This window comes from Pseudophryne corroboree, chromosome 4 (assembly GCF_028390025.1).
Source record: "Pseudophryne corroboree isolate aPseCor3 chromosome 4, aPseCor3.hap2, whole genome shotgun sequence".
Lineage (NCBI taxonomy): Eukaryota > Metazoa > Chordata > Amphibia > Anura > Myobatrachidae > Pseudophryne > Pseudophryne corroboree.
In genome coordinates, this window is record NC_086447.1 from 489,287,776 (window position 1) to 489,312,115 (window position 24,340).

Here is a 24,340-nt window from a genome sequence, read left to right on the forward strand (position 1 = left end):
AGGGAAGTACCAAACAAGAGGACATGCACATCAGTATTGATATGGCATAACTATCCCTTTACATTGTAGTGTCTTACAGTGCACCACAGTGCTCTGCAACATACATAAAACATACTGTTGATTTGACCTCCCAGCAGTGTGGTAATACAAATATATCGCATTACACACTGGGTACCGGTAATGAGCAAGTCTCCTAACGCTCTAGCTCTTTGTCTTGGAGAGCTATCACTTTTGGTACCATCTTCTCTTCCACATTGCCCTTCCCAATAAGTCTCGATGGTATGCGGACCTGCACCAATCCTTTCCGCCTACTCATTAGGAATCCATACACTGCACCTCCTATAAATTTTACCCATACACGAACCATACTAAAATGTATATTCAATTATTAAATAGGCTCTATTTGACTTCCTGTAAGTAGTTGCTCAAGTAAGTGATTGTGGCTAAGAATGAAGATTGAAAGTAGCAAGGATGTGTACATTCAGACAAAAGCAAGGTTACAGGCCAATAGATTATTAAATCAATACTTGCTCAGTATAGCTATTTTATCGAGGCAGAACAAGCTTGCTTAAAGGAAACAGGCGAATCGTGCATAAAGATTACCCTTCTTCAAGTGCAGGAAGATGTACAAAAAACGTAGACGAGAAGCAAAGAATGTAAGAGTATGAGTAGTGGTGGCTCTAGTAATGATGGTGGTTCTTGTAATGAATTAATTGGTTTGAAGGCTAGCTAAGAGGTATGTGCTGAAGTTTGAGGCACTGAATGAGTGGTTAGTTTAGAAGTGAACTGGTAAATATATGTCAATAAATGTTCCAATACTTGCTGTTGTGCGCCCCCTGGAATATTTGGATAGTCACAACAGTAGGCTGAGCAATACTCTCAGTGCTAGTAAACAGTCTCCTTGCTTATTTCAGTTTGTAAACAATCAATTCGTCCTATCACCTCTGGTGGGTAGAACTTCGCAACTGTCCGGAGTATGGGTATCGCAGCGGTGAATCTGCTCTGTTCAGTCCGGCTGTACTGGTGGTGCGGTGTCCCGCTAGTACACTCGCGGGCACTGGCTTCTCAGACAGCTGTTTCGCAGTGATGCTTCTTCAGGGAGCCGGACTCAACAGAGTAGATTCACCGCTGCGATACCCATACTCCGAACATCTGCAAAGTTTTTCCCCCCAGAGGTGAAAGGACAAATTGATTGTTTACAAACTGAAATAAGCGAGCAGACTGTCTACCAGCACTGAGAGTATTGCTCAGCCTACTGTTGTGACTGTCCAAATATTCTAGGGGGCGCACAACAGCAAGTACTGGAACATTAATTGAACTTAGGGGGCAAAGGTGACCACCCTGACTGTGTGATGCAGCACCTTTGTAGTGAAGCGCTGTCTTTTCAATTATCTTTTCTGGTAAACATATGTAACAAAGTCCAAAGGAATAAATTGTGTGCAGCAGAAGGGGATCAATGGTGGCTGTGTGTGCAGAAAAGCTGAGTAAGGCTATGTGACCCTTGTAGATATCTGTATGTACAGTAACTCATTGATGACCTTTGTGGGCAGTGTCATTGGAACGTTGTTGCAGTAGTGGCGGTGGCCTGATTGCAGGACTTGAGAATGGATTGTGACGAGAGAAGTTGATCTAGTACACCACTTGATAAAGGGGTGTTTTCTAGAGGACTGCTGGAATTAGTTCTGTACAATGGAGAATAAGAGCGTATGGGTGGAAAGAGGTTAAATAAGCATGCTAGAGGTAGATTTGATGTAGAGGAAGGAGGTGTCTAATTTGCCTGTGTAGTAGGTGGCCAATCATGGGCTGTGAGAGAGTATAGGTGTCAGAGAAGCGGATCGAACGATAAATCTGCTACATATATTCAAGTGTGTACTTAGCCATAGTTTCCTGTTACATTTACAATCTCTGTTGGATTATTTTAACTTGAAGTGTACCAGATTTAGTAACAAGTTTTTACCTATGGATTTGGTTTAAACAAGAGAATTTATTCTTTGGTCTCAGATGCATGTTTAAAATGAACAGATTGAACACTTTGGGATGATCTGTCTCTCTCAGCGGTTCTCTGTCAGCATGGGTAATTTCCACAAAATATGCATTCTCTGTGCACCCCCACCTCTACTACTTCCCCAGCTTCCTCTGCATGCAAGCAAAGGTATATTTGCGAAAGGAGGGGAACTTTTCTGAGTTTTTTTTAAACATTTTTTAATTGAACCTATCACAAATTGGCAATTAGGAACAGTGTGTACACACAAAGACAATAAGAATAAATTCTGACATATGCACATAATCAGCATGTGGTACACAGTGCAAATTGTACTTCTAAACAATGTAGACTTACCAAAGAAGAGAATTTTAAAAATAAGAAAAAGAAAGGATGTTTCACTGATACATATGAAAAGTGACAGATTGCAATAATCGACAAATAGTAATAAAAGGAAGAAAGAAAAGGATAGGTGGGGGGTAAATTAGTCCTCCAAAGTAGCAACCTTAAACCCACACATGTGACAGTTAAAGAAATACACCAAAGTGACTACATCTGAATAGTCTAATCTTCCAACTGTATCCTGGTCTCCTTACCGTGTGTTGAAAGCAAGATTTAACCTGCAGCTGCATGGATAACGGCAAAGTAACCACATAGTTTTTCCATTATTTGAAAAAATTCTGCACCCTAGCCACCTTTATGGAGGGAGGCCTCCAGCCAATCCATTTTTAAAAGGAAAAATAATTTTTCTTGAAAAAGAGACAAAATAGAAAGGTTGGGATGGATCCAGTGCTGGAGGACTGCTTTGTTTGCAGCAGCAGCAGAGATAATACGTTGGAGTTCTTACTACCTTTAGTGTATCTAGACTTCGGGGATGTTACTCCAAATATGGCATCAGCAGCAACTAATTGAGGAGGTGGGCTGTAACATAGGTTTTAATCTGCACCCAGAATTGGTGGCAATCCCAGACAGTAATATAATGAGGCATCTACACAGGCACATTTAGTGTAATCCCATCAAGCTACGCCTGGACGGTGATGATAACCTTCTGTAAAATAAATGGAGATGCATTTCTTTATACATACTGTAGCAGCTGGTAAAGGTTTTCGTGTGTAAAGCAACAGGGTCACAAGTTTCTTCTACTCTAGGTGTGGAATAAACCCATTGATGATGCCAGTACATCTTTATCATAATAAGGTGCACTCAGAGTAGTGTAAAATTCTGAAATGGCTTTAGACAGGATATTCTCTTTTCGAAATGCCACATCTAATGAATCCCCTATTTTATTTTATTTTCTCTAACGCTCTAGTGGATGCTGGGGACTCCGTAAGGACCATGGGGATAGACAGGCTCCGCAGGAGACATGGGCACTTTAAGAAAAAATTTAGGTTCTGGTGTGCACTGGCTCCTCCCTCTATGCCCCTCCTCCAGACCTCAGTTTGATACTGTGCCTAGACGAGCTAGGTGCTTTTCAGTGAGCTCTCCTGAGTTCGCTGAGAGAAAGTATTTTGTTAGGTTTTTTATTTTCAGGGAGCTCTGCTGGCAACAGACTCCCTGCATCGTGGGACAGAGGGGAGAGAAGCAGCCCTACTCTCTGAAGCTAGGTCCTGCTTCTTAGGCTACTGGACACCATTAGCTCCAGAGGGATCGTACGCAGGATCTCACCCTTGCCGTCCGATCCCAGAGCCGCGCCGCCGTCCCCCTCGCAGAGCCGGAAGACAGAAGCCGGGTGAGTATGAGTAGCAAGAAGACTTCAAATCGGCGGCAGAAGACTCCGTTCTTCACTGAGGTAACGCACAGCACTGCAGCTGTGCGCCATTGCTCCCACACAGCTCACATACTCCGGTCACTGTAAGGGTGCAGGGCGCAGGGGGGAGCGCCTTGGGCAGCATTTGGAACCTCTTTTTGCAAAAGTAAACATATAAGTAAACATATATACAGTTGGGCACTGTATATATGTATGAGCCCCCGCCAAGAAAATGCATATTTAAGCGGGACAGAAGCCCACCGTCGAGGGGGCGGGGCTTCTTCCTCAGCACTCACCAGCGCCATTTTTTCTCCACAGCTCCGCTGAGAGGAAGATCCCCAGGCTCTCCCCTGCAGATTCCCGGTAGAAGAGGGTAAAAAGAGAGGGGGGGCACATAAATTAGGCGCAAAAACACATAATAAACAGCAGCTACTGGGTTAACATTAAGTTACTGTGTTATTCCTGGATTATAGCGCTGGGGTGTGTGCTGGCATACTCTCTCTCTGTCTCTCCAAAGGGCCTTGTGGGGGAACTGTCTTCAAAAAGGGCATTCCCTGTGTGTGTGGTGTGTCGGTACGCTTGTGTCGACATGTCTGATGAGGAAGGCTATGTGGAAGCAGAGCGGGAGCAAATGAATGTGGTGTCTCCGCCGACGGCACCGACACCTGATTGGATGGATATGTGGAAGGTTTTAAATGATAATGTTAATTCCTTACATAAAAGGTTAGAAAAAGCTGAAGCCTCAGGACAGTCAGGGTCCCAACCCATGCCTGATCCTATGTCACAGAGGCCGACAGGGTCTCAGAAGCGCCCACTATCCCAAATTGTTGACACGGATACCGACATGGATTCTGACTCCAGTGTCGATTACGATGATGCAAAATTACAGCCAAAATTCGCTAAATCCATCCGTTATATGAATATAGCAATTAAGGATGTGTTGCACATCAGAGGAAACCCCAGTCCCTGACAGGAGGATACATATGTATGGGGAAAAGAAGCCACAGGTAACCTTTCCCCCCTCACACGAGCTAAATGAATTATGTGAAAAGGCTTGGGAATCTCCAGATAAAAAACTGCAGATTTCCAAAAGGATTCTTATGGCGTATCCTTTCCCGCCAACGGACAGGTTACGCTGGGAATCCTCCCCTAGGGTGGACAAAGCTTTAACACGCTTATCCAAGAAGGTAGCCCTGCCGTCACAGGATACGGCTACCCTCAAAGATGCTGCGGACAGAAAACAGGAGGGTACCCTGAAGTCCATTTATACACATTCAGGTACCTTACTGAGGCCGGCGATCGCGTCGGCCTGGGTGTGTAGTGCTGTAGCAGCGTGGACGGACACCCTGTCTGAGGAACTTGATACCTTAGAAAAGGATACTATATTATTGACCCTGGGGCATATTAAAGATGCTGTCCTATATATGAGAGATGCTCAAAGAGACATTAGTCTACTGGGTTCTAGAATAAATGCTATGTCGATTTCTGCCAGAAGGGTCCTGTGAATTCGCCAATGGACAGGTGATGCCGACTCAAAAAGGCATATGGAGGTTTTACCTTACAAGGGTGAGGAATTGTTTGGGGAGGGTCTCTCGGACCTGGTCTCCACAGCTACTGCTGGAAAGTCAAATTTTTTGCCATATGTTTCCTCACAGCCTAAGGGAGCACCGTATTTTCAAATGCAGTCCTTTCGATCACAGAAAAACAAGAAAGTCCGAGGTGCGTCCTTTCTTGCCAGAGGCAGGGGCAGAGGAAAGAAGCTGCACAACACAGCTAGTTCCCAGGAACAGAAGTCCTCCCCGGCCTCTACAAAATCCACCGCATGACGCTGGGGTTCCACAAGTGGAGCTAGGCTCGGTGGGGGCACGTCTTCGAAATTTCAGCCACAAGTGGGTTCACTCCCAGTTGGATCCCTGGGCAATAGATATTGTGTCTCAGGGATACAAGCTGGAATTCGAGGAGATGCCCCCGCACCGATACCTCAAATCGGCCCTGCCAGCTTCCCCCCACGAGAGGGAAATAGTGTTAACTGCAATTCACAAATTGTATCTTCAACAGGTGGTGCTCAAGGTTTCCCTCCTTCAACAAGGAAGGGGTTATTATTCGACCATGTTTGTAGTCCCGGATCCGGACGGTTCGGTCAGACCCATATTGAATTTAAAATCCCTGAACATATACCTGAAAAGGTTCAAGTTCAAGATGGAATCGCTGAGAGCGGTCATCGCAAGCCTGGAAGGGAGGGATTTTATGGTGTCTCTGGACATAAAGGATGCATACCTTCATGTCCCCATTTATCCACCTCATCAGGCGTACCTCAGATTTGTGGTACAGGATTGTCATTACCAATTTCAGACATTGCCGTTTGGTCTCTCCACGGCACCGAGAATATTTACCAAGGTAATGGCGGAAATGATGGTACTCCTGCGGAAGCAAGGAGTTACAATTATCCCATACTTGGACGATCTCCTCATAAAAGCGCGATCAAGAGAGCAGTTGCTGATCAGCGTAGCACTTTCTCTGGAAGTGTTACGGCAACACGGCTGGATTCTAAATATTCCAAAGTCGCAGTTGGATCCTACGACTCGTCTGCCTTTCCTGGGCATGATTCTAGACACAGACCAGAAAAGGGTTTATCTCCCGATGGAGAAAGCTCAGGAACTCATGACACTGGTCAGGAACCTATTGCAACCAAAACAGGTGTCAGTGCATCAGTGCACTCGTGTCCTGGGAAAGATGGTGGCATCATACGAGGCCATTCCCTTCGGCAGGTTCCATGCGAGGACTTTTCAATGGGACTTACTGGACAAGTGGTCCGGATCACATCTTCAGATGCATCGGTTAATCACCCTATCCCCCAGGGCCAGGGTATCACTCCTGTGGTGGCTGCAGAGCGCTCACCTTCTCGAGGGCCGCAGATTCGGCATTCAGGACTGGGTCCTGGTGACCACGGACGCAAGCCTCCGAGGTTGGGGTGCAGTCACACACGGAAGAAATTTCCAAGGTCTGTGGTCAAGTCAAGAGACTTGCCTTCACATCAACATCCTGGAACTAAGGGCCATATACAACGCCCTACGTCAAGCGGAGACCCTGCTTCGCGACCAACCGGTTCTGATTCAGTCAGACAACATCACCGCAGTGGCTCATGTAAACCGCCAAGGCGGCACAATGAGCAGAGTGGCGATGGCGGAAGCCACCAGAATTCTTCGCTGTGCGGAGAATCACGTAAGCGCACTGTCAGCAGTGTTCATCCCGGGAGTGGACAACTGGGAAGCAGACTTCCTCAGCAGACACTACCTCCACCCGGGAGAGTGGGGACTTCATCAGGAAGTCTTCGCACAGATTACAAGTCGGTGGGAACTGCCACAGGTGGACATGATGGCATCCCTCTTCAACAAAAAGCTACAGAGGTATTGTGCCAGGTCAAGAGACCCTCAGGCGATAGCTGTAGAAGCCCTGGTGACACCGTGGGTGTTCCAGTCGGTCTATATATTTTGTCCTCTTCCTCTCATACCCAAGGTGCTGAGGATAATAAGAAAAAGAGGAGTAAGAACAATACTCATTGTTCCAGATTGGCCAAGAAGGACTTGGTATCCAGATCTGCAAGAAATGCTCACAGAGGACCCGTGGCCTCTAACTCTAAGACAGGGCTTGTTGCAACAGGGGCCCTGTCTGTTCCAAGACTTACCGCGGCTGCGTTTGACGGCATGGCGGTTGAACGCCGGCCCCTAGCAGAGAAAGGCATTCCGGATGAGGTCATTCCTACGCTGATAAAGGCTAGGAAGGACGTGACAGCTCAACATTATCACCGTATATGGCGAAAATATGTTGCTTGGTGTGAGGCCAGGAATGCTCCTACGGAGGAATTCCAGCTGGGCCGTTTCCTTCACTTCCTACAGTCCAGAGTGAATTTGGGCCTAAAATTGGGTTCCATTAAGGTCCAGATTTCGGCCCTATCCATTTTCTTTCAAAAAGAGTTGGCTTCTCTACCTGAAGTTCAGACGTTTGTAAAGGGAGTGCTGCATATTCAGCCCCCTTTTGTGCCTCCAGTGGCACCTTGGGATCTTAACGTGGTGTTGACTTTCCTGAAAATCCCACTTGTTTGAACCACTCAAAACGGTGGAGTTGAAATATCTCACGTGGAAGGTGGTCATGCTATTAGCCTTGGCTTCGGCTAGGCGTGTGTCAGAGTTGGCGGCTTTGTCACATAAAAGCCCCTATCTGGTTTTCCATGTGGATAGAGCAGAATTGCGGACCCGTACACAATTTCTGCCGAAAGTGGTTTCATCCTTTCATATAAACCAACCTATTGTGGTGCCTGTGGCTACTACTGACTTGGAGGATTCCGAGTTACTTGATGTGGTCAGGTCTTTGAAGGTTTATGTAGCCAGAACAGCTAGGGTCAGGAAAAGAGAGTCTTTGTTTATCCTGTATGCTTCCAACAAGCTTGGTGCTCCTGCTTCAAAGCAAACTATTGCTCGCTGGATCTGTAACACGATTCAGCAGGCTCATTCTGCGGCTGGATTGCCGCTGCCAAAATCAGTTAAGGTCCATTCCACTAGGAAGGTGGGCTCTTCTTGGGTGGCTGCCCGAGGGGTCTCGGCATTACAGCTTTGCCGAGCGGCTACTTGGTCAGGTTCGAACACTTTTGAGATAGTGCACCTGCTACCTTTTCCCTTTGTACACTTTACTAAGTCTCAAGCAGAGTAGCACCTCACTACCTAATTAAGGTGTGCAAATTAGGGCCCTTTTCCCTCAAACACTTTTGCAAAGTTCTACAAATTTGATACCCTGGCTGAGGAGGACCTTGTGTTTGCTCAATCGGTGCTGCAGAGTCATCCGCACTCTCCCGCCCGTTTGGGAGCTTTGGTATAATCCCCATGGTCCTTACGGAGTCCCCAGCATCCACTAGGACGTTAGAGAAAATAAGATTTTACTTACCGGTAAATCTATTTCTCGTAGTCCGTAGTGGATGCTGGGCGCCCGTCCCAAGTGCGGAATTCTTCTGCAATACTTGTATATAGTTATTGCTTCAATAAGGGTTATGTTATGGTTGCATCAGGGTTGACCTGATGCTCTGTTGTTTATCATACTGTTAACTGGTTGTTTTCATTTGTTATACGGTGTGATTGGTGTGACTGGTATGAATCTTGCCCTGGATTGCCAAAATCCTTTCCTTGTATTGTCAGCTCTTCTGGGCACAGTTTCTCTAACTGAGGTCTGGAGGAGGGGCATTGAGGGAGGAGCCAGTGCACACCAGAACCTAAATTCTTTCTTAAAGTGCCCATGTCTCCTGCGGAGCCCGTCTATCCCCATGGTCCTTACGGAGTCCCCAGCATCCACTACGGACTACGAGAAATAGATTTACCGGTAAGTAAAATCTTATTTTTACCACCACCCCTTCTTTGTTTGTGTGCTTCTGTCTCCACATTATGGGTGCCTGACCCTTTCTACCACTTGCATATATGTCTCCCTGTATACCATTATCTGACCTGTCCCCTGCCTCCCATCTCTTTTCCGTTCTCCTTCTCCCATCTGTACCCACCACCTACTTTCTTCTTTCACAGCACCTTCATGCTTTTTAATTTTCCTATTCTGGATTTGATAACAGAACCACAGTTGGTGGCAAAAATCATAAGTAGTGACCAGGCAGTATCAATATCTGATGTACAGGGTGTTTAAAAAAAGAAGAAAAGGTTGCTAATACTTTTTTTTCTATCCTCACACACACTTGTGGTGCTGCGGGGTCTGCCGGAATGTCCTTTATTATGATTAGCCACGGACCCTATGGGGTATATTCAATAAGAGTCGGATCCATTCCGACATGCAGTTGTCAGAATGGATCCAACAACCCCTATTCAATGGACAGCCAAATCCAACTGTCGTATTTGGCCGTACAAAGGGTCCCTGTCCTGCCGCTGCTGTCAGCGGCTGCGGATGCGCTGACAGCAGTAGCCAGGAGTGGAGATGGCGACGGCCGTGAGCAGGACGGCGGCGGGGGTAAACTGGGTGGCGGGGGGAGCAGAAATCGGCGACCAGAGATGGCTGTGGGGGCACATGTCTGGGGAGGCGCTGCAGAGAGCGAGGTGCCTGCGGGCGGCTGGGGGAGCCGAGATCGACGGCTGGCGGGGGGACATGTCTGCGGCGGCGGGGGGAGGCGCTGCTGGGAGAGAGGTGCCTACCTGGGGGACGGCCAGGCACCTCTCTCCCTGCAGCGCCTTCCCCCACCACCGCAGACATGTCCCCCCGCAGCCAGCTCTCCCCACCAGCCGTCGATCTCATCTCCCTCAGCCCGCCCGCAGCACCGCTTGTTTCCTCACCTCAATCCGACTTGTTTTCAAGTCGGATTGAGTTTGTCGGGAAGGGGGCCAAAACCAGTCGGATTTGGCCCCATTTCCGACAGAAGCACGTGGATCTGCGGAATATCCGCTGATCCACGTGTTTTCCGACAAGTTGGGAATTCCCGACTTGTCGGATAAAATCAGCCCCTGTTGAATAGGTCGGAACCCCTTCCGACCTATCTCTGTCGGAAGCTGCCGTCTTTCCGACAAGATGGCAGCTTCCGACAGTTATTGAATACACCCCTATATGCTGGAACATTTTCACCCAAGATTGAATAGTTTTGTTTGGTGGGGCAGGTCTCTGGAAATTGTCATGGAACCCAGTTGTTACAAATACCGGGGAAGACACACCATTCCGTCTTGTCCCGTAACTTTGAAAATTATGTTCCACACACCATGCACATTCCTGGATGGCGCACTGTGGCATGCCGGCTGTCACTCAACATCTACTGTAACACATAACATACAAGTTTCTTACCTTTTTTTTTGAAACACCCTGTATAATATCCAATTACTAGCAACTAAGAGCCTAATTCAGACATGATCGTATATGTGTGAGAAAACGCATATCTACGATAAATTTCTTTGACATGTGGGGGGGCGCCCAGCACAGGGCAAGACCGCCCCGCATGCCGGATCCAGGCCCCCCTCCCCCTCGCAGACATGCAAGAGCATCGCACGGCGGCGATGCTTTCGCATGTTTCGATTAGCCCTCTGTCTGCGCAGTCTAGTTAAGTGTCACGGCTGCTGCGTGTGACATCACGCAGCCACCGCGGGCCACCCCTCCCCTCCCCTCCAGTGGTCCAGACAAGCCTGCGTTGTCTGGACAATGCCCCTAAAATGGAGCGTTGATGTTTACAAAACGCGGTGTTGATGCCTTGTTCCCGCCTACCTCCAGGTCTTTAACTGAAGAGAATGCAGTTTAGGACCTTGCACATGCACGTACTGGCGTATGCACATGCGCAGATGTGCAGAAATCGCTTCATAGCAATTTTTGCACATCAGCGCCAGGGTCTGAATTGGCACCTAAGTTACCGCCACTGCATGTCATGCATTCTAATTAACTGCTCATGGAAGCGATGAATGTCATACAGTAGATGGGAACTTGCTGAGAAGCAACATCAAAGCAAACAACCTGCTGATAGGTGCACTTACAACAATACAGAGGTACGCAAATCAGTATGATTTATTTATCAACTTTTGCTAGATACTGATTGGGTGAAGCTTTGTAATCTGTAACTCTTGTTTAACATTTTTCTTTTGTCTGCGTTGTTGTTTAAGTTCTTGTTGCTTGCTCTTGTTTTATTTTCATGTGTTTACTACTTTAGGTATTTAAGAATATTCCAGAATGTAGACCTATCCAGCAATTTCTACTTCAGGTAACCACAAAAAGCTTATTTTTTATTACTACTAATGTATGAAATGATTACTGTGTAAGAAACTGTACATTTCAATTTGGCATATACACACTGACTATGGGGTATATTCAATTGAAGTCGGATCCATTCCGAAATGCAGTTGTCGGAATGGATCCGACAACCCCTATTCAAATCCCATCTCAATTCGACTTTTTCAAGTCGAATTGAGATGAGTGACCCAGAGGAGGAGAGGGGGGGGGGAGCCGTGGGGAGACCAGCGGGGACAGCCGCCAGCAGCCAGAGGAGATCAGCGCTACAGTAGCGCTACAGATGGATGTACCTCAGCCTCCCGACCTCACTTGCTGAAGCCGGGTGGACGCTGCCGTGAGCGGCGCGGCTGTGTGACATCCTGCTGTAGCGCTGATCTCCTCTGGCTGCCCGCGGCAGTCCCCCGTCTCCCTGCGGCTCTCCCCCCTTTCCTCCTCTGGATCTGTATCTCAGTCCGACATTTTTTGATGTCAGACTGAGATGGTCGAAAAGGGGGCCAAAACCTGACAGTTTTGCCCCCGTTTTCGACACAAGCACGTGGATCGGCAGCTATTCCGCCGATCCACGTGCTTTTCGACAAGTCGAATTCATCGACTTGTCGAAAATATTGAATAGGTCGAATCACGATTCGACCTTAAAAAGTCGAAAACTGACGTCTTTTCGACAGACTGCAGTTTTCGACTTCAATTGAATATACCCCTATGTCTCTCCGTTTTATTTTCTCTGACGTCCTAGTGGATGCTGGGAACTCCGTAAGGACCATGGGGAATAGACGGGCTCCGCAGGAGACTGGGCACTCTAAAAGAAAGATTAGGTACTATCTGGTGTGCACTGGCTCCTCCCTCTATGCCCCTCCTCCAGACCTCAGTTAGATTTCTGTGCCCGGCCGAGCTGGATGCACACTAGGGGCTCTCCTGAGCTCCTAGAAAGAAAGTATATGTTAGGTTTTTTATTTTACAGTGAGACCTGCTGGCAACAGGCTCACTGCAACGAGGGACTAAGGGGAGAAGAAGCGAACCTACCTGCTTGCAGCTAGCTTGGGCTTCTTAGGCTACTGTGGACACCATTAGCTCCAGAGGGATCGACCGCAGGACCCGTCCTTGGTGTTCGTTCCCGGAGCCGCGCCGCCGTCCCCCTTACAGAGCCAGAAGCATGAAGATGGTCCGGAAAATCGGCGGCAGAAGACTTCAGTCTTCACCAAGGTAGCGCACAGCACTGCAGCTGTGCGCCATTGCTCCTCATACACACTTCACACTCCGGTCACTGAGGGTGCAGGGCGCTGGGGGGGAACGCCCTGAGCAGCAATAAAAACACCTTGGCTGGCAAAATAATCACAATATATAGCCCCAGAGGCTATATATGTGATAATTACCCCTGCCAGAATCCATAAAAAAGCGGGAGAAAAGTCCGCGAAAAAGGGGCGGAGCTATCTCCCTCGGCACACTGGCACTAAAGAGAGGGGGGGCACTAAATTTAGGCGCAATATTGTTTATACAAGCAGCTATTGGGGAAAATTCACTCAGTGATAGTGTTTATCCCTACATTATATAGCGCTCTGGTGTGTGCTGGCATACTCTCTCTCTGTCTCCCCAAAGGGCTGTGTGGGGTCCTGTCCTCAGTCAGAGCATTCCCTGTGTGTGTGCGGTATGTCGGTACGGCTGTGTCGACATGTTTGATGAGGAGGCTTATGTGGAGGCGGAGCAGATGCCGATAAATGGGATGTCGCCCCCTGTGGGCCGACACCAGAGTGGATGGATAGGTGGAAGGTATTAACCGACCGTGTCAACTCCTTACATAAAAGGCTGGATGACGTAACAGCTATGGGACAGCCGGCTTCTTAGCCCGGGCCTGCCCAGGCGTCTCAAAGGCCATCAGGGGCTCAAAAACGCCCGCTCCCTCAGATGGCAGACACAGATGTCGACACGGAGTCTGACTCCAGTGTCGACGAGGTTGAGACATATACACAATTCACTAGGAACATCCGTTACATGATCCCGGCAATAAAAAATGTGTTACACATTTCTGACATTAACCCAAGTACCACTAAAAAAAAATGGTTTTATGGGTGGGGAGAAAAAGCAGGCAGTGTTTTGTTCCCCCATCAAATGAGTGAATGAAGTGTGAAAAAGCGTGGGTTCCCCCTATAAGAAACTGGTAATTTCTAAAAAGTTACTGAGGGCGTACCCTTTCCCGCCAGAGGATAAGTTACGCTGGGAGATATCCCCTAGGGTGGATAAGGCGCTCACACGTTTGTCAAAAAAGGTGGCACTGCCGTCTTAGGATACGGCCACTTTGAAGGTACCTGCTGATAAATAGCAGGAGGCTATCCTGAAGTCTGTATTTACACACTCAGGTACTAGACTGAGACCTGCAGATAGTGCTGCTGCAGCGTGGTCTGTAACCCTGTCAAACAGGGATACTATTTTGCGAACATAAGACGTCGTCTTATATATGAGGGATGCACAGAGGGATATTTTGCCGGCTGGCATCCAGAATTAATGCAATGTCCATTCTGTCAGGAGGGTATTAGAGACCCGACACTGGACAGGTGATGCTGACTTTAAAAGGCACATAGAGCCTTATAAGGGTGAGGAATTGTTTGGGGATGGTCTCTGGGACCTCGTATCCACAGCAACAGCTGGGAAGAAATTTTTTTACCTCAGGTTTCCTCACAGCCTAAGAAAAGCACTGTATTATCACGTATAGTCCTTTCGGCTTCAGAAAAGCAAGCGGGTCAAAGGCGCTTCCTTTCTGCACAGAGACGAGGGAAGAGGGAAAAAGCTGCACCAGTCAGCCAGTTCCTAGAATCAAAATTCTTCCCCCGCTTCCTCTGAGTCCACCGCATGACGCGGAGGCTCCACAGGCGTAGCCAGGTACGGTGGGGGGCCGCCTCAAAAATTTCAGCGATCAGTGGGCTCGCTCACAGGTGGATCCCTGGATCCTTCAAGTAGTATCTCAGGGGTACAAGCTGGAATTCGAGGCGTTCCCCCCCCCCCCCCGCCGTTTCCTCAAATCTGCCTTGCCGACAACTCCCTCAGGCAGGGAGGCTGTGCTAGAGGCAATTCACAAGCTGTATTCCCAGCAGGTGATAGTCAAGGTGCCCCTACTTCAACAAGGGCGGGGTTACTATTCCACACTGTTTGTGGTACCGAAACCGGACGGTTCTGTGAGACCCGTTTTAAATTTGAAATCCTTGAACACATACATAAAAACAAGTTCAAGATGGAATCGCTCAGGGCGGTTATTGCAAGCCTGGAGGAGGGGGATTACATGGTATCCCTGGACATCAAGGATACTTACCTACATGTCCCCATTTACCATCCTCACCAGGAGTACCTCAGATTTGTGGTACAGGATTGCCATTACCAATTCCAAACACTGCCATTTGGACTGTCCACGGCACCGAGGGTCTTTACCAAGGTAATGGCAGAAATGATGATACTCCTTCGAAAAAAGGGAGTTTTAATTATCCCGTAATTGGACGATCTCCTTATAAAGGCGAGGTCCAAGGAGCAGTTGTTGGTCGGAGTAGCACTATCTCGGGAAGTGCTACAACAGCACGGATGGATTCTATACATTCCAAAGTCACAGCTGGTTCCTACCACACGCCTACTGTTCCTGGGGATGGTTCTGGACACAGAACAGAAAAAAGTGTTTCTCCCGCAGGAGAAAGCCAAGGAGCTGTCATCTCTAGTCAGAGACCTCCTGAAACCAAAACAGGTATCTCACTGCACACGAGTCCTGGGAAAAATGGTAGCTTCTTACGAAGCAAAATTCCATTCGGCAGGTTCCATACAAGAACCTTTTAGTGGGACCTCTTGGACAAGTGGTCGGGATCGCATCTTCAGATGCATCGGCTGATAACCCTGTCTCCAAGGACCAGGGTATCTCTACTGTGGTGGCTGCAGAGTGCTCATCTTCAAGAGAGCCGCAGATTCGGCATACATGACTGGGTCCTGGTAACCACGGATGCCAGCCTTCGAGGCTGGGGGGCAGTCACACAGGGAAGAAATTTCCAAGGACTTTGGTCAAGTCAGGAGTCGTCCCTACACATAAATATTCTGGAACTGAGGGCCATTTACAATGCCCTAAGTCTGGCAAGGCCTCTGCTTCAAAACCAGACGGTACTGATCCAATCAGACAACATCACGGCAGTCGCCCATGTAAACCGACAGGGCGGCACAAGAAGCAGGATGGCGATGGCAGAAGCCACAAGGATTCTCCGATGGGCGGAAAATCACGTCTTAGCACTGTCAGCAGTGTTCATTCCGGGAGTGGACAACGGGGAAGCAGACTTCCTCAGCAGACACGACCGACACCCGGGAGAGTGGGGACTTCATCCAGAAGTCTTCCAACTGTTGGTAAACCGTTGGGAAAGGCCACAGGTGGACATGATGGCGTCCCGCCTAAACAAAAAACTAGATATTGCGCCAGGTCAAGGGACCCTCAGGCAATAGCTGTGGACGCTCTAGTGACACCGTGGGTGTACCAGTCGGTTTATGTATTCCCTCCTCTGCCTCTCATACCAAAGGTACTGAGAATAATAAGAAAACGAGGAGTAAGAACGATACTCGTGGTTCCGGATGGGCCAAGAAGAGCTTGGTACCCAGAACTTACAGAAATAATATCAGAGGACCCATGGCCTCTACCGCTCAGACAGGATCTGCTACGGCAGGGGCCCTGTCTGTTCCAAGACTTACCGCGGCTGCGTTGGACGGCATGGCGGTTGAATTCCGGATCCTAAAGCAAAAGGGCATTCCGGAGGAAGTCATTCCTACGCTGATAAAAGCCAGGAAAGAAGTAACCGCAAACCATTATCACCGTATTTGGCGGAAATATGTTGCGTGGTGTGAGGCCAGGAAGGCCCCAACAGAGGAATTTCAGCTGGGTCGTTTTCTGCACTTCCTACAGTCGGGAGTGACTATGGGCCTAAAATTGGGTTCCATTAAGGTCCAGATTTCGGCTCTGTCGATTTTCTTCCAGAAAGAACTGGCTTCACTGCCTGAAGTTCAGACTTTTGTAAAGGGAGTGCTACATATTCAGCCCCCTTTTGTGCCTCCTGTGGCACCGTGGGATCTCAACGTGGTGTTGAGTTTCCTGAAATCACATTGGTTTGAGCCACTTAAAACTGTGGATCTGAAATATCTCACGTGGAAAGTGGTCATGTTATTGGCCTTGGCTTCGGCCAGGCGTGTGTCAGAATTGGCGGCTTTGTCATGTAAAAGCCCTTATCTGATTTTCCATATGGATAGGGCAGAATTGAGGACTCGTCCCCAGTTTCTCCCTAAGGTGGTATCAGCTTTTCACTTGAACCAACCTATTGTAGTGCCTGCGGCTACTGGGGACTTGGAAGATTCAAAGTTACTGGACGTAGTCAGGGCCTTAAAAATGTATATTTCCAGGACGGCTGGAGTCAGGAAAACTGACTCGTTTTTTATCCTGTATGCACCCAACAAAATAGGTGCCCCTGCTTCTAAGCAGACTATTGCTCGCTGGATTTGTAGCACAATTCAGCTGGCGCATTCTGCGGCTGGATTGCCGCATCCTAAATCAGTAAAAGCCCATTCCACAAGGAAGGTGGGCTCATCTTGGGCGGCTGCCCGAGGGGTCTCGGCTTTACAACTTTGCCGAGCTGCAACTTGGTCAGGGGCAAACACGTTTGCAAAATTCTACAAATTTGATACCCTGGCTGAGGAGGACCTTGCGTTCTCTCATTCGGTGCTGCAGAGTCATCCGCACTCTCCCGCCTGTTTGGGAGCTTTGGTATAATCCCCATGGTCCTTACGGAGTTCCCAGCATCCACTAGGACGTCAGAGAAAATAAGATTTTACTCACCGGTAAATCTATTTCTCGTAGTCCGTAGTGGATGCTGGGCGCCCATCCCAAGTGCGGATTGTCTGCAATACTTGTATATAGTTATTGCCTAACTAAAGGGTTATTGTTGAGCCATCTGTTGAGAGGCTCAGTTATATTTCATACTGTTAACTGGGTATAGTATCACGAGTTATACGGTGTGATTGGTGTGGCTGGTATGAGTCTTACCCGGGATTCAAAATCCTTCCTTATTGTGTCAGCTCTTCCGGGCACAGTATCCTAACTGAGGTCTGGAGGAGGGGCATAGAGGGAGGAGCCAGTGCACACCAGATAGTACCTAATCTTTCTTTTAGAGTGCCCAGTCTCCTGCGGAGCCCGTCTATTCCCCATGGTCCTTACGGAGTTCCCAGCATCCACTACGGACTACGAGAAATAGATTTACCGGTGAGTAAAATCTTATTTTAAAGTACATATCCTTTAATAATAATAATAATAATAATAATAATAATAATTACAATATTAGCTACTATTGCCTAGCAAAAATAATTCCTGGAGAAGAGATCCAGGTTGCTGGTGGGATTGCAACCAAATTCATGTCAAGTAGAGTGCCCTGCTCTTCTGAGAGTGAAGAAGAACTCCCTGAAATTGTGATAGTGTAGTCAAATTTGACACAAAGATATTTTAAAAGTCATCTCAATCTATATTGCCATTTCATCTATTTTGTCTCTGGCCGGAGAGAGTATATTTGAGAAGTGTGCATTTCTATATATAAGTTTGACCAATCCTCCTTGGGTGTGATAGCTGGCATTAATAATGCTTCGAGAGATCGCTATTACAAATCATCACAATTGCAAATTGAAGAACTTCCATAATCTCATGTGTTAAACTAAAAGAAACAAAAGAGAAAAATAGCAGCGCTAATTGGAATATTGTATAACAATTCTAATAAGGATTGAGTGATGAAATAATTTTTCAATTTAATAAAACATAATTTTAGGCCTCATTAAAAATTGGATACAAAATCCAAAAACAATTTAAGACAATAAAAACAACAAATATGGGTCAAATATTCATAACTGCCTATCACATTAGCATTCGTTCCTATTGTTGAACCTGGAACATATAGCAGATGGAGACAGACTGACAGCGCAGTCACACCAATACACTTTACCCAAAGACCGCTAGAGGTGTAGTCCCTTAAGAGTGTCTCTGATGTTTTACTCAAAACCAGCCAGGTTTGGGATCCTCATTTAACACGGTGTCCTCTTTGTAGATATGGGGTTGATGGTATTCCTAGTCGTGAGATGTTTGTCTCGTCTTTTCTGCAGATGGCACAGTCCAGTATTTGGTCCGGATGTGATGCGGCAGTAAAAATGACGTAATTGTCGACCCAAGTAGCCTCCTTCTGACGCGTTTCGCTGCAAGCACTGCAGCTTTATCAGTGCTTGCAGCGAAACGCGTCAGGGGGAGGCTACTTGGGTCGACAATTACGTCATTTTTACTGCCGCATCACATCCGGACCAAATACTGGACAGTGCCATCTGCAGAAAAGACGAGACAAACATCTCACGACTAGGAATACCATCAACCCCATATCTACAAAGAGGACACCGTGTTAAATGAGGATCCCAAACCTGGCTGGTTTTGAGTAAAACATCAGAGACACTCTTAAGGGACTACACCTCTAGCGGTCTTTTGGGTAAAGTGTATTGGTGTGACTGCGCTGTCAGTCTGTCTCCATCTGCTATATGTTCCAGGTTCAACGATAGGAACGGATGCTAATGTGATAGGCAGTTATGAATATTTGACCCATATTTGTTGTTTTTATTGTCTTAAATTGTTTTTGGATTTTGTATCCAATTTTTAATGAGGCCTAAAATTATGTTTTATTAAATTGAAAAATTATTTAATCACTCAATCCTTCTTATTAGAATTGTTATACAATATTCCAATTAGCGCTGCTATTTCTCTCTTTTGTTTCTTTTGGTGTATGGTTGGGGTGTGACTACCCCCAAACGTTATAGCAGCAGCATTAGAGACACAGCACCTGAAAGTGCCCGATCTTCCATTTGTTTGGTAGATTTCATGTGTTAAACTATCTGTTCTACCTGTTCTTCGCATGGGAGTTTCTGATTTTCACGGTTATAAATATAAATGAGTGTAAAAAATGTGGTAACTCTATAGAGATGTAAATTTGAGACGTCTTCATGTAAGTAAATATTAATTCATGGTACTTGGCGTTACCTGAGGAGCACCCATAGCAGATATGGTAAATAGTGATAGGACCATTTTTGTGGTTTATTAAATTCTACACACTGGATGTGCAATCCAAATTTTGATCCGATTGTCCGTTTGGGCACTATCGTTCACGCAACGCAAGCCATGCATCAGTATCAAAGTCGTTATGTCAACCCCCTTAGAGAAGGTTTATTCAAATTCTAATTACATAGTTTACCTATTTCCCACCTGAAGAATGGGATCCAGTCTGAAGATCGACCGTGTCTAGGTCGACAATGTTTAGGTCGACCACTATAGGTCGACAGGTTTTCTAGGTCGACATGAGTTTTTCAATTTTTTTTCTTTTTTTGCATCTTTTCATACTTAATGATCCACGTGGACTACGAATGGAACGGTAACCGGTGCCGAGCACAGCGGTAGCGGAGCGAGTCACCTTTCGCTCGCCATGCGAGGGGACACTGTGCACTAATTGGGCTTCCTGGTCACTGTACGGAGTAAACGACACCAAAAAAAACATGAAAAACTCATGTCGAACTAGAACATGTCGACCTAGAAACCCTGTCGACCTTCAAACCCTGTCGACCTAGTGACTGTCGTCCTATAGTAGTCGACCTAAACATTGTTGACCTAGACACTGTCGATCTAATGATCCACACCCCTGAAGAATACCTGTGTTGAATTTCAGCTTCTCAACATATCGGGAAGTAAGAGAATTAGTGATGGATCTGTCAGTTAGTCAGTCAGTCAGGCCTTCCGTATGTATGTATGTATGTATGTATGTATGTATGTGTGTATATATATATATATGTATATATATATATATATATATATATATATATATATATATATAAAACAATATACTACACTTTGGGGTGGATTCAATTAGCCATGAAATGTTTTATGTTTATTTTTAAGAAATACCTGTAAATAAGCTTTTACCGCAAATTTTTTTTTTTTTTTTGTGGGGCGTCAATTTGATTGTAGGCCTTTTTTTCTCCCAATAAATGCCAAATTTTTCGGGCATAAACACATAGGATCTGGGATAAGTTTCCGTACCTTTGTGTTTTCATGACTGCGATCGCGAAAACGAGGTTGTTTTTTGGGGATTTTGTTTTTCATCTGATCATTGTCGGCATCGGGGCTAATTGGGTAGCCTGGGGGGGAGGGGTGGTTAATTAGCTACGGTAAATTACAGCAGATAATTGAATTCCTCCCTAAATTTCACAGACTTGTCATTTTCTTTTTTTTCTCTTAGTATTCTTTCTCTACCATAAAACGTTGCAATTTATTTTAGTTCTGCCATTATGTTTCACTTTCAGCTACAGTTATGATTTAAGCCATTCGCTCCAGTACAATCTTACAATTCTAAGGACACCCACAGAGATGAAGTCTGAGATGACAATGCAGACTCGTCAGGAAGGTTTTGATATATTTGAAGATGAGGCATTAAGTAGCCATGGAGGAAGTGGTGAGTAAGTCTAATTATTTGATGAGCATCTCAGATTGGTGGTGTTTATTTCCTCTGAGCATGTTTGAGCACCTAAGTATTTACAGAAAATTAATCTTATTATCTTCAAAATAAACTTTTAATGAAAATCCCACATCTCTGTTTATCAGTTCACCTGTAATTGAAATACCCACCACATTATTGTTGCTTTTTGGAGTATGCAGTATCTTTTTATATGAGAAAGACCTAAAGTTTCTATATATTTTTTCCAACCCCTTCCCTGTTGAACCTATTCTGGCACTTATTGTGCTGGTCACATTTCAACATAAATATCTGTAATTATGTATACAATACACACGCACATTAAACCTTGTTGTTTTTGTAAGAAGATCTAGAATTTTTCAATATTAGCATTAATTTGTCTATTTCTCCTCACCTGGAAAAATCAATATATCAAAGTGGGGAACGTTACAGTACTTCTTTGCAACTAGTGTGCCTCTGAGTGTGTATGTGCCAGAATTGACTGACTCAATACTAGTATTTCTGCAGTTCAGGTTGATATTGTCTGGTTAGTATCAGTGGCGCACGTAAGGGGGGTTTCTGAGTACCCAGTAACCCACTCTGACAGACCAGTTTTTTTTTAGAAGGAGACAGCTTTGTCTGTCTGCAGTGACTGCTGCGGCCACGGTTGGAGTGCAAGTGTGTCAGTGTGTGTGTGTGTGTGTGTATATATGTGTATGTGTGTGTATATATACATATATATATGTACGTACGTACATACATACATACATACACACATACACACACACATACATACACACATAGATAGAAAATGACAGCCCTCAGTCCAAAAAAGTGTGGTGCCAGGTCAAAAAGTATTATGAAGTATTATGTAGCACATCAGCGAACTGTGTTCTGTCACCAGATTGGAAGCGTTATAGCTGCATAGGGCAACCCTACGGGATGCCACTTTTAATTTATGCCCAAACAAAAAAACCTTTATGATGAAGTGATTGGGCCACCACCTTTTATGATTTATGGTCTTCAAAGGCTTATTCAAGCATTGAGTGTGTCTACACAGTAAACCTTACACCTAATCGTTTTATTAGCTACATACCCCTGATGGAGTCTTGATAGACGAAACGCGTATGGTTCACCAATCAATACCTGCCATGTTCTGGTGTATGTGATTCCACCCAGAGCTCACACCTTTTGCTAAAGGTGAGGGTGGATTCTATTCCAACTTTCTGTACTCAGACATGTGTTTGGATTTATTGGGTCTGTGATACTATTTATGTGTTTTAAATGTATTTTAAGAAGCAAAAGGAAAAGTTTGAACTATATATGTCTGATTTTTTTCCTTCATTTTGGGTTATTCTTGGTGAGAGGGTATATTTTTAGGGAACCTCACCCTGACCACCTGAGTACCAACTGGCCTCGACATATTGAGTATTGGTTGACCCTTCGTAAGAACGGCTTCTTCCTGAACTGAATTCACAGTGACATATATATTAGCGCACAGAGATACTTGGTTTTGTTCATATGCATATTTTGGTTTCCCACTAACAGGGGTTCCATCTCTGGTGCTGCTTGTATTATAGCGCAAATTAAGAGTAATTTATTTGTGTATATACTTATTTTGTAACTTGGGTATTGTAAATAAGGACTTGCAGGCAGGTTTTCCGGTTACAACCATACTGTCTTTACTGGCATCAGACACTGCAGCACAGCATACCCAGGCTTGGGCCTGGTCACAGAGGTATAGACAGAAAAATTAAACAAATTAACATAAAAGGTCCTAGCACTTCCTGTGCTTACCAGTCATTCTCCTGCAGTGGCTTGCAGGTACACATGCCATACTCTCCTGGCACGGCCAATGTCCACAGTCCCTGGTGCTATAAACTCAGCCCTGCTCACTGGCCTCTAACAGGCATCAGCGCCATGCATTGTGGGTAAATTGGATTTTTAAACCCCTCTCCTGCACCTGACTTCCTGCTGTCTCTGGGTGAGCTGGAAAACCCAGACAACAGTTTCTCCAGCTGCACAGAATGTGCAGGACTTGTTCACTTCTCCCTTGGATGGAGCTGATCCCACCAGAATGTGAGCAATTGTGGTGAGACACATGCCCTCTCACCACTATATATATATATATATATATATATATATATAAGCAGAAAGTTCATCACTCACCATAGCAAGCTCACTTATCCTCACATCATCAATAAATAAATGATGGGGGTTTAGTTGGTGAATTGGCCAATGCACGAAAACCTGCAAACCACTCGCCAAGGTACCCCACCTTCATGCAGGTCCTACACTATAACATAGTCTCAAAAACTTTCTGCTTGTATGTATTTGGGTTGGTGGCCATGGGCTACATGCACCCCACCCCATGAGTGGTGAGTGCAGATACTGCACCCCGCTTCTGGGGTGGTGAGTGCTGTGGTTTTATATATATATATATATATATATATATATATATATATATATATATATATATATAGGACAGAAATTGGTGGCACTCACAGACTTTTCAGGAGCTAAAGGACCACAAGAGCCTTGTGGTCCTTTAGCTCCTGAAAAGTCCGTGAGTGCCGCCAATTTCTGTCCTGTTTATGCTGTGAAGTTTCACTATGGATGGCACCCGGCATGCTGTTTCTTTATGTTAAAGTGAGTGCTGAATATCTACTATATATATATATATATATATATATATATATATATATACTCGTTTGTGTGTGTATATATATATATATATATATATATATATATATATATACAGTGTAGTTTGTAGTTTGACATTCACATCAGAAAAGTCAAATAATGGGGTGATCCTTCAGGTAAAATACTGAACGGGTATTACCATAAATATTTTGTACTGTATCCTGAGAAAGTCAGGAAGAAGGCACTCTCCAATTAATTCATCATATTTATTAGATATTGCATGCTGAATTTTTTTGCAATCATACAACCAACGTTTCTATTCTCTTTGGAATCATTGTCAAGGCATAACAACACAGGTATGATACTGCAGGCGCTGCTGTGCTAGTATACCCAGCATGTATATACTGTAGGCTGGTGGCAGTAGCCTCACTGACTGCCCAGTCCCACACCTGGACTGTTTGTACTCTCCAGCAGCAGCAATTAGGTGTGCTCACGTCTGCCTTTTCTTCCCTGTGTGGACGGATCCCTCCTGCGCCACACACAGTCCATGGCTCATTATCACAATCTTTACTGATACTGCCACATTTTAATATATTGACTGTAAGGCAGTGGTTCCCAAACTTTCTTGAATCACTGCACGCTACAGTATAAAAATTTGTTTCTCCTTCATCCACTAGGGGCCACTGGAGTGCAGATACAATGGGG

The 24,340-nt window shown here is 45.7% G+C and overlaps 1 protein-coding gene across 6 annotated transcripts in view; it reads left to right on the plus strand.

The window, feature by feature from the left end:
• FIG4 (FIG4 phosphoinositide 5-phosphatase) overlaps positions 1-24,340 on the plus strand; it is a 665,438-nt gene that overhangs the window by 135,192 nt on the left and 505,906 nt on the right. For all 6 annotated transcript variants that reach the window (XM_063917119.1, XM_063917117.1, XM_063917120.1 and 3 more), the window contains exons 6-7: positions 11,395-11,445; positions 20,844-20,992. In XM_063917119.1, the coding sequence (XP_063773189.1) occupies positions 11,395-11,445; positions 20,844-20,992 (200 nt within the window). The remainder of the gene's footprint in view (positions 1-11,394; positions 11,446-20,843; positions 20,993-24,340) is intronic.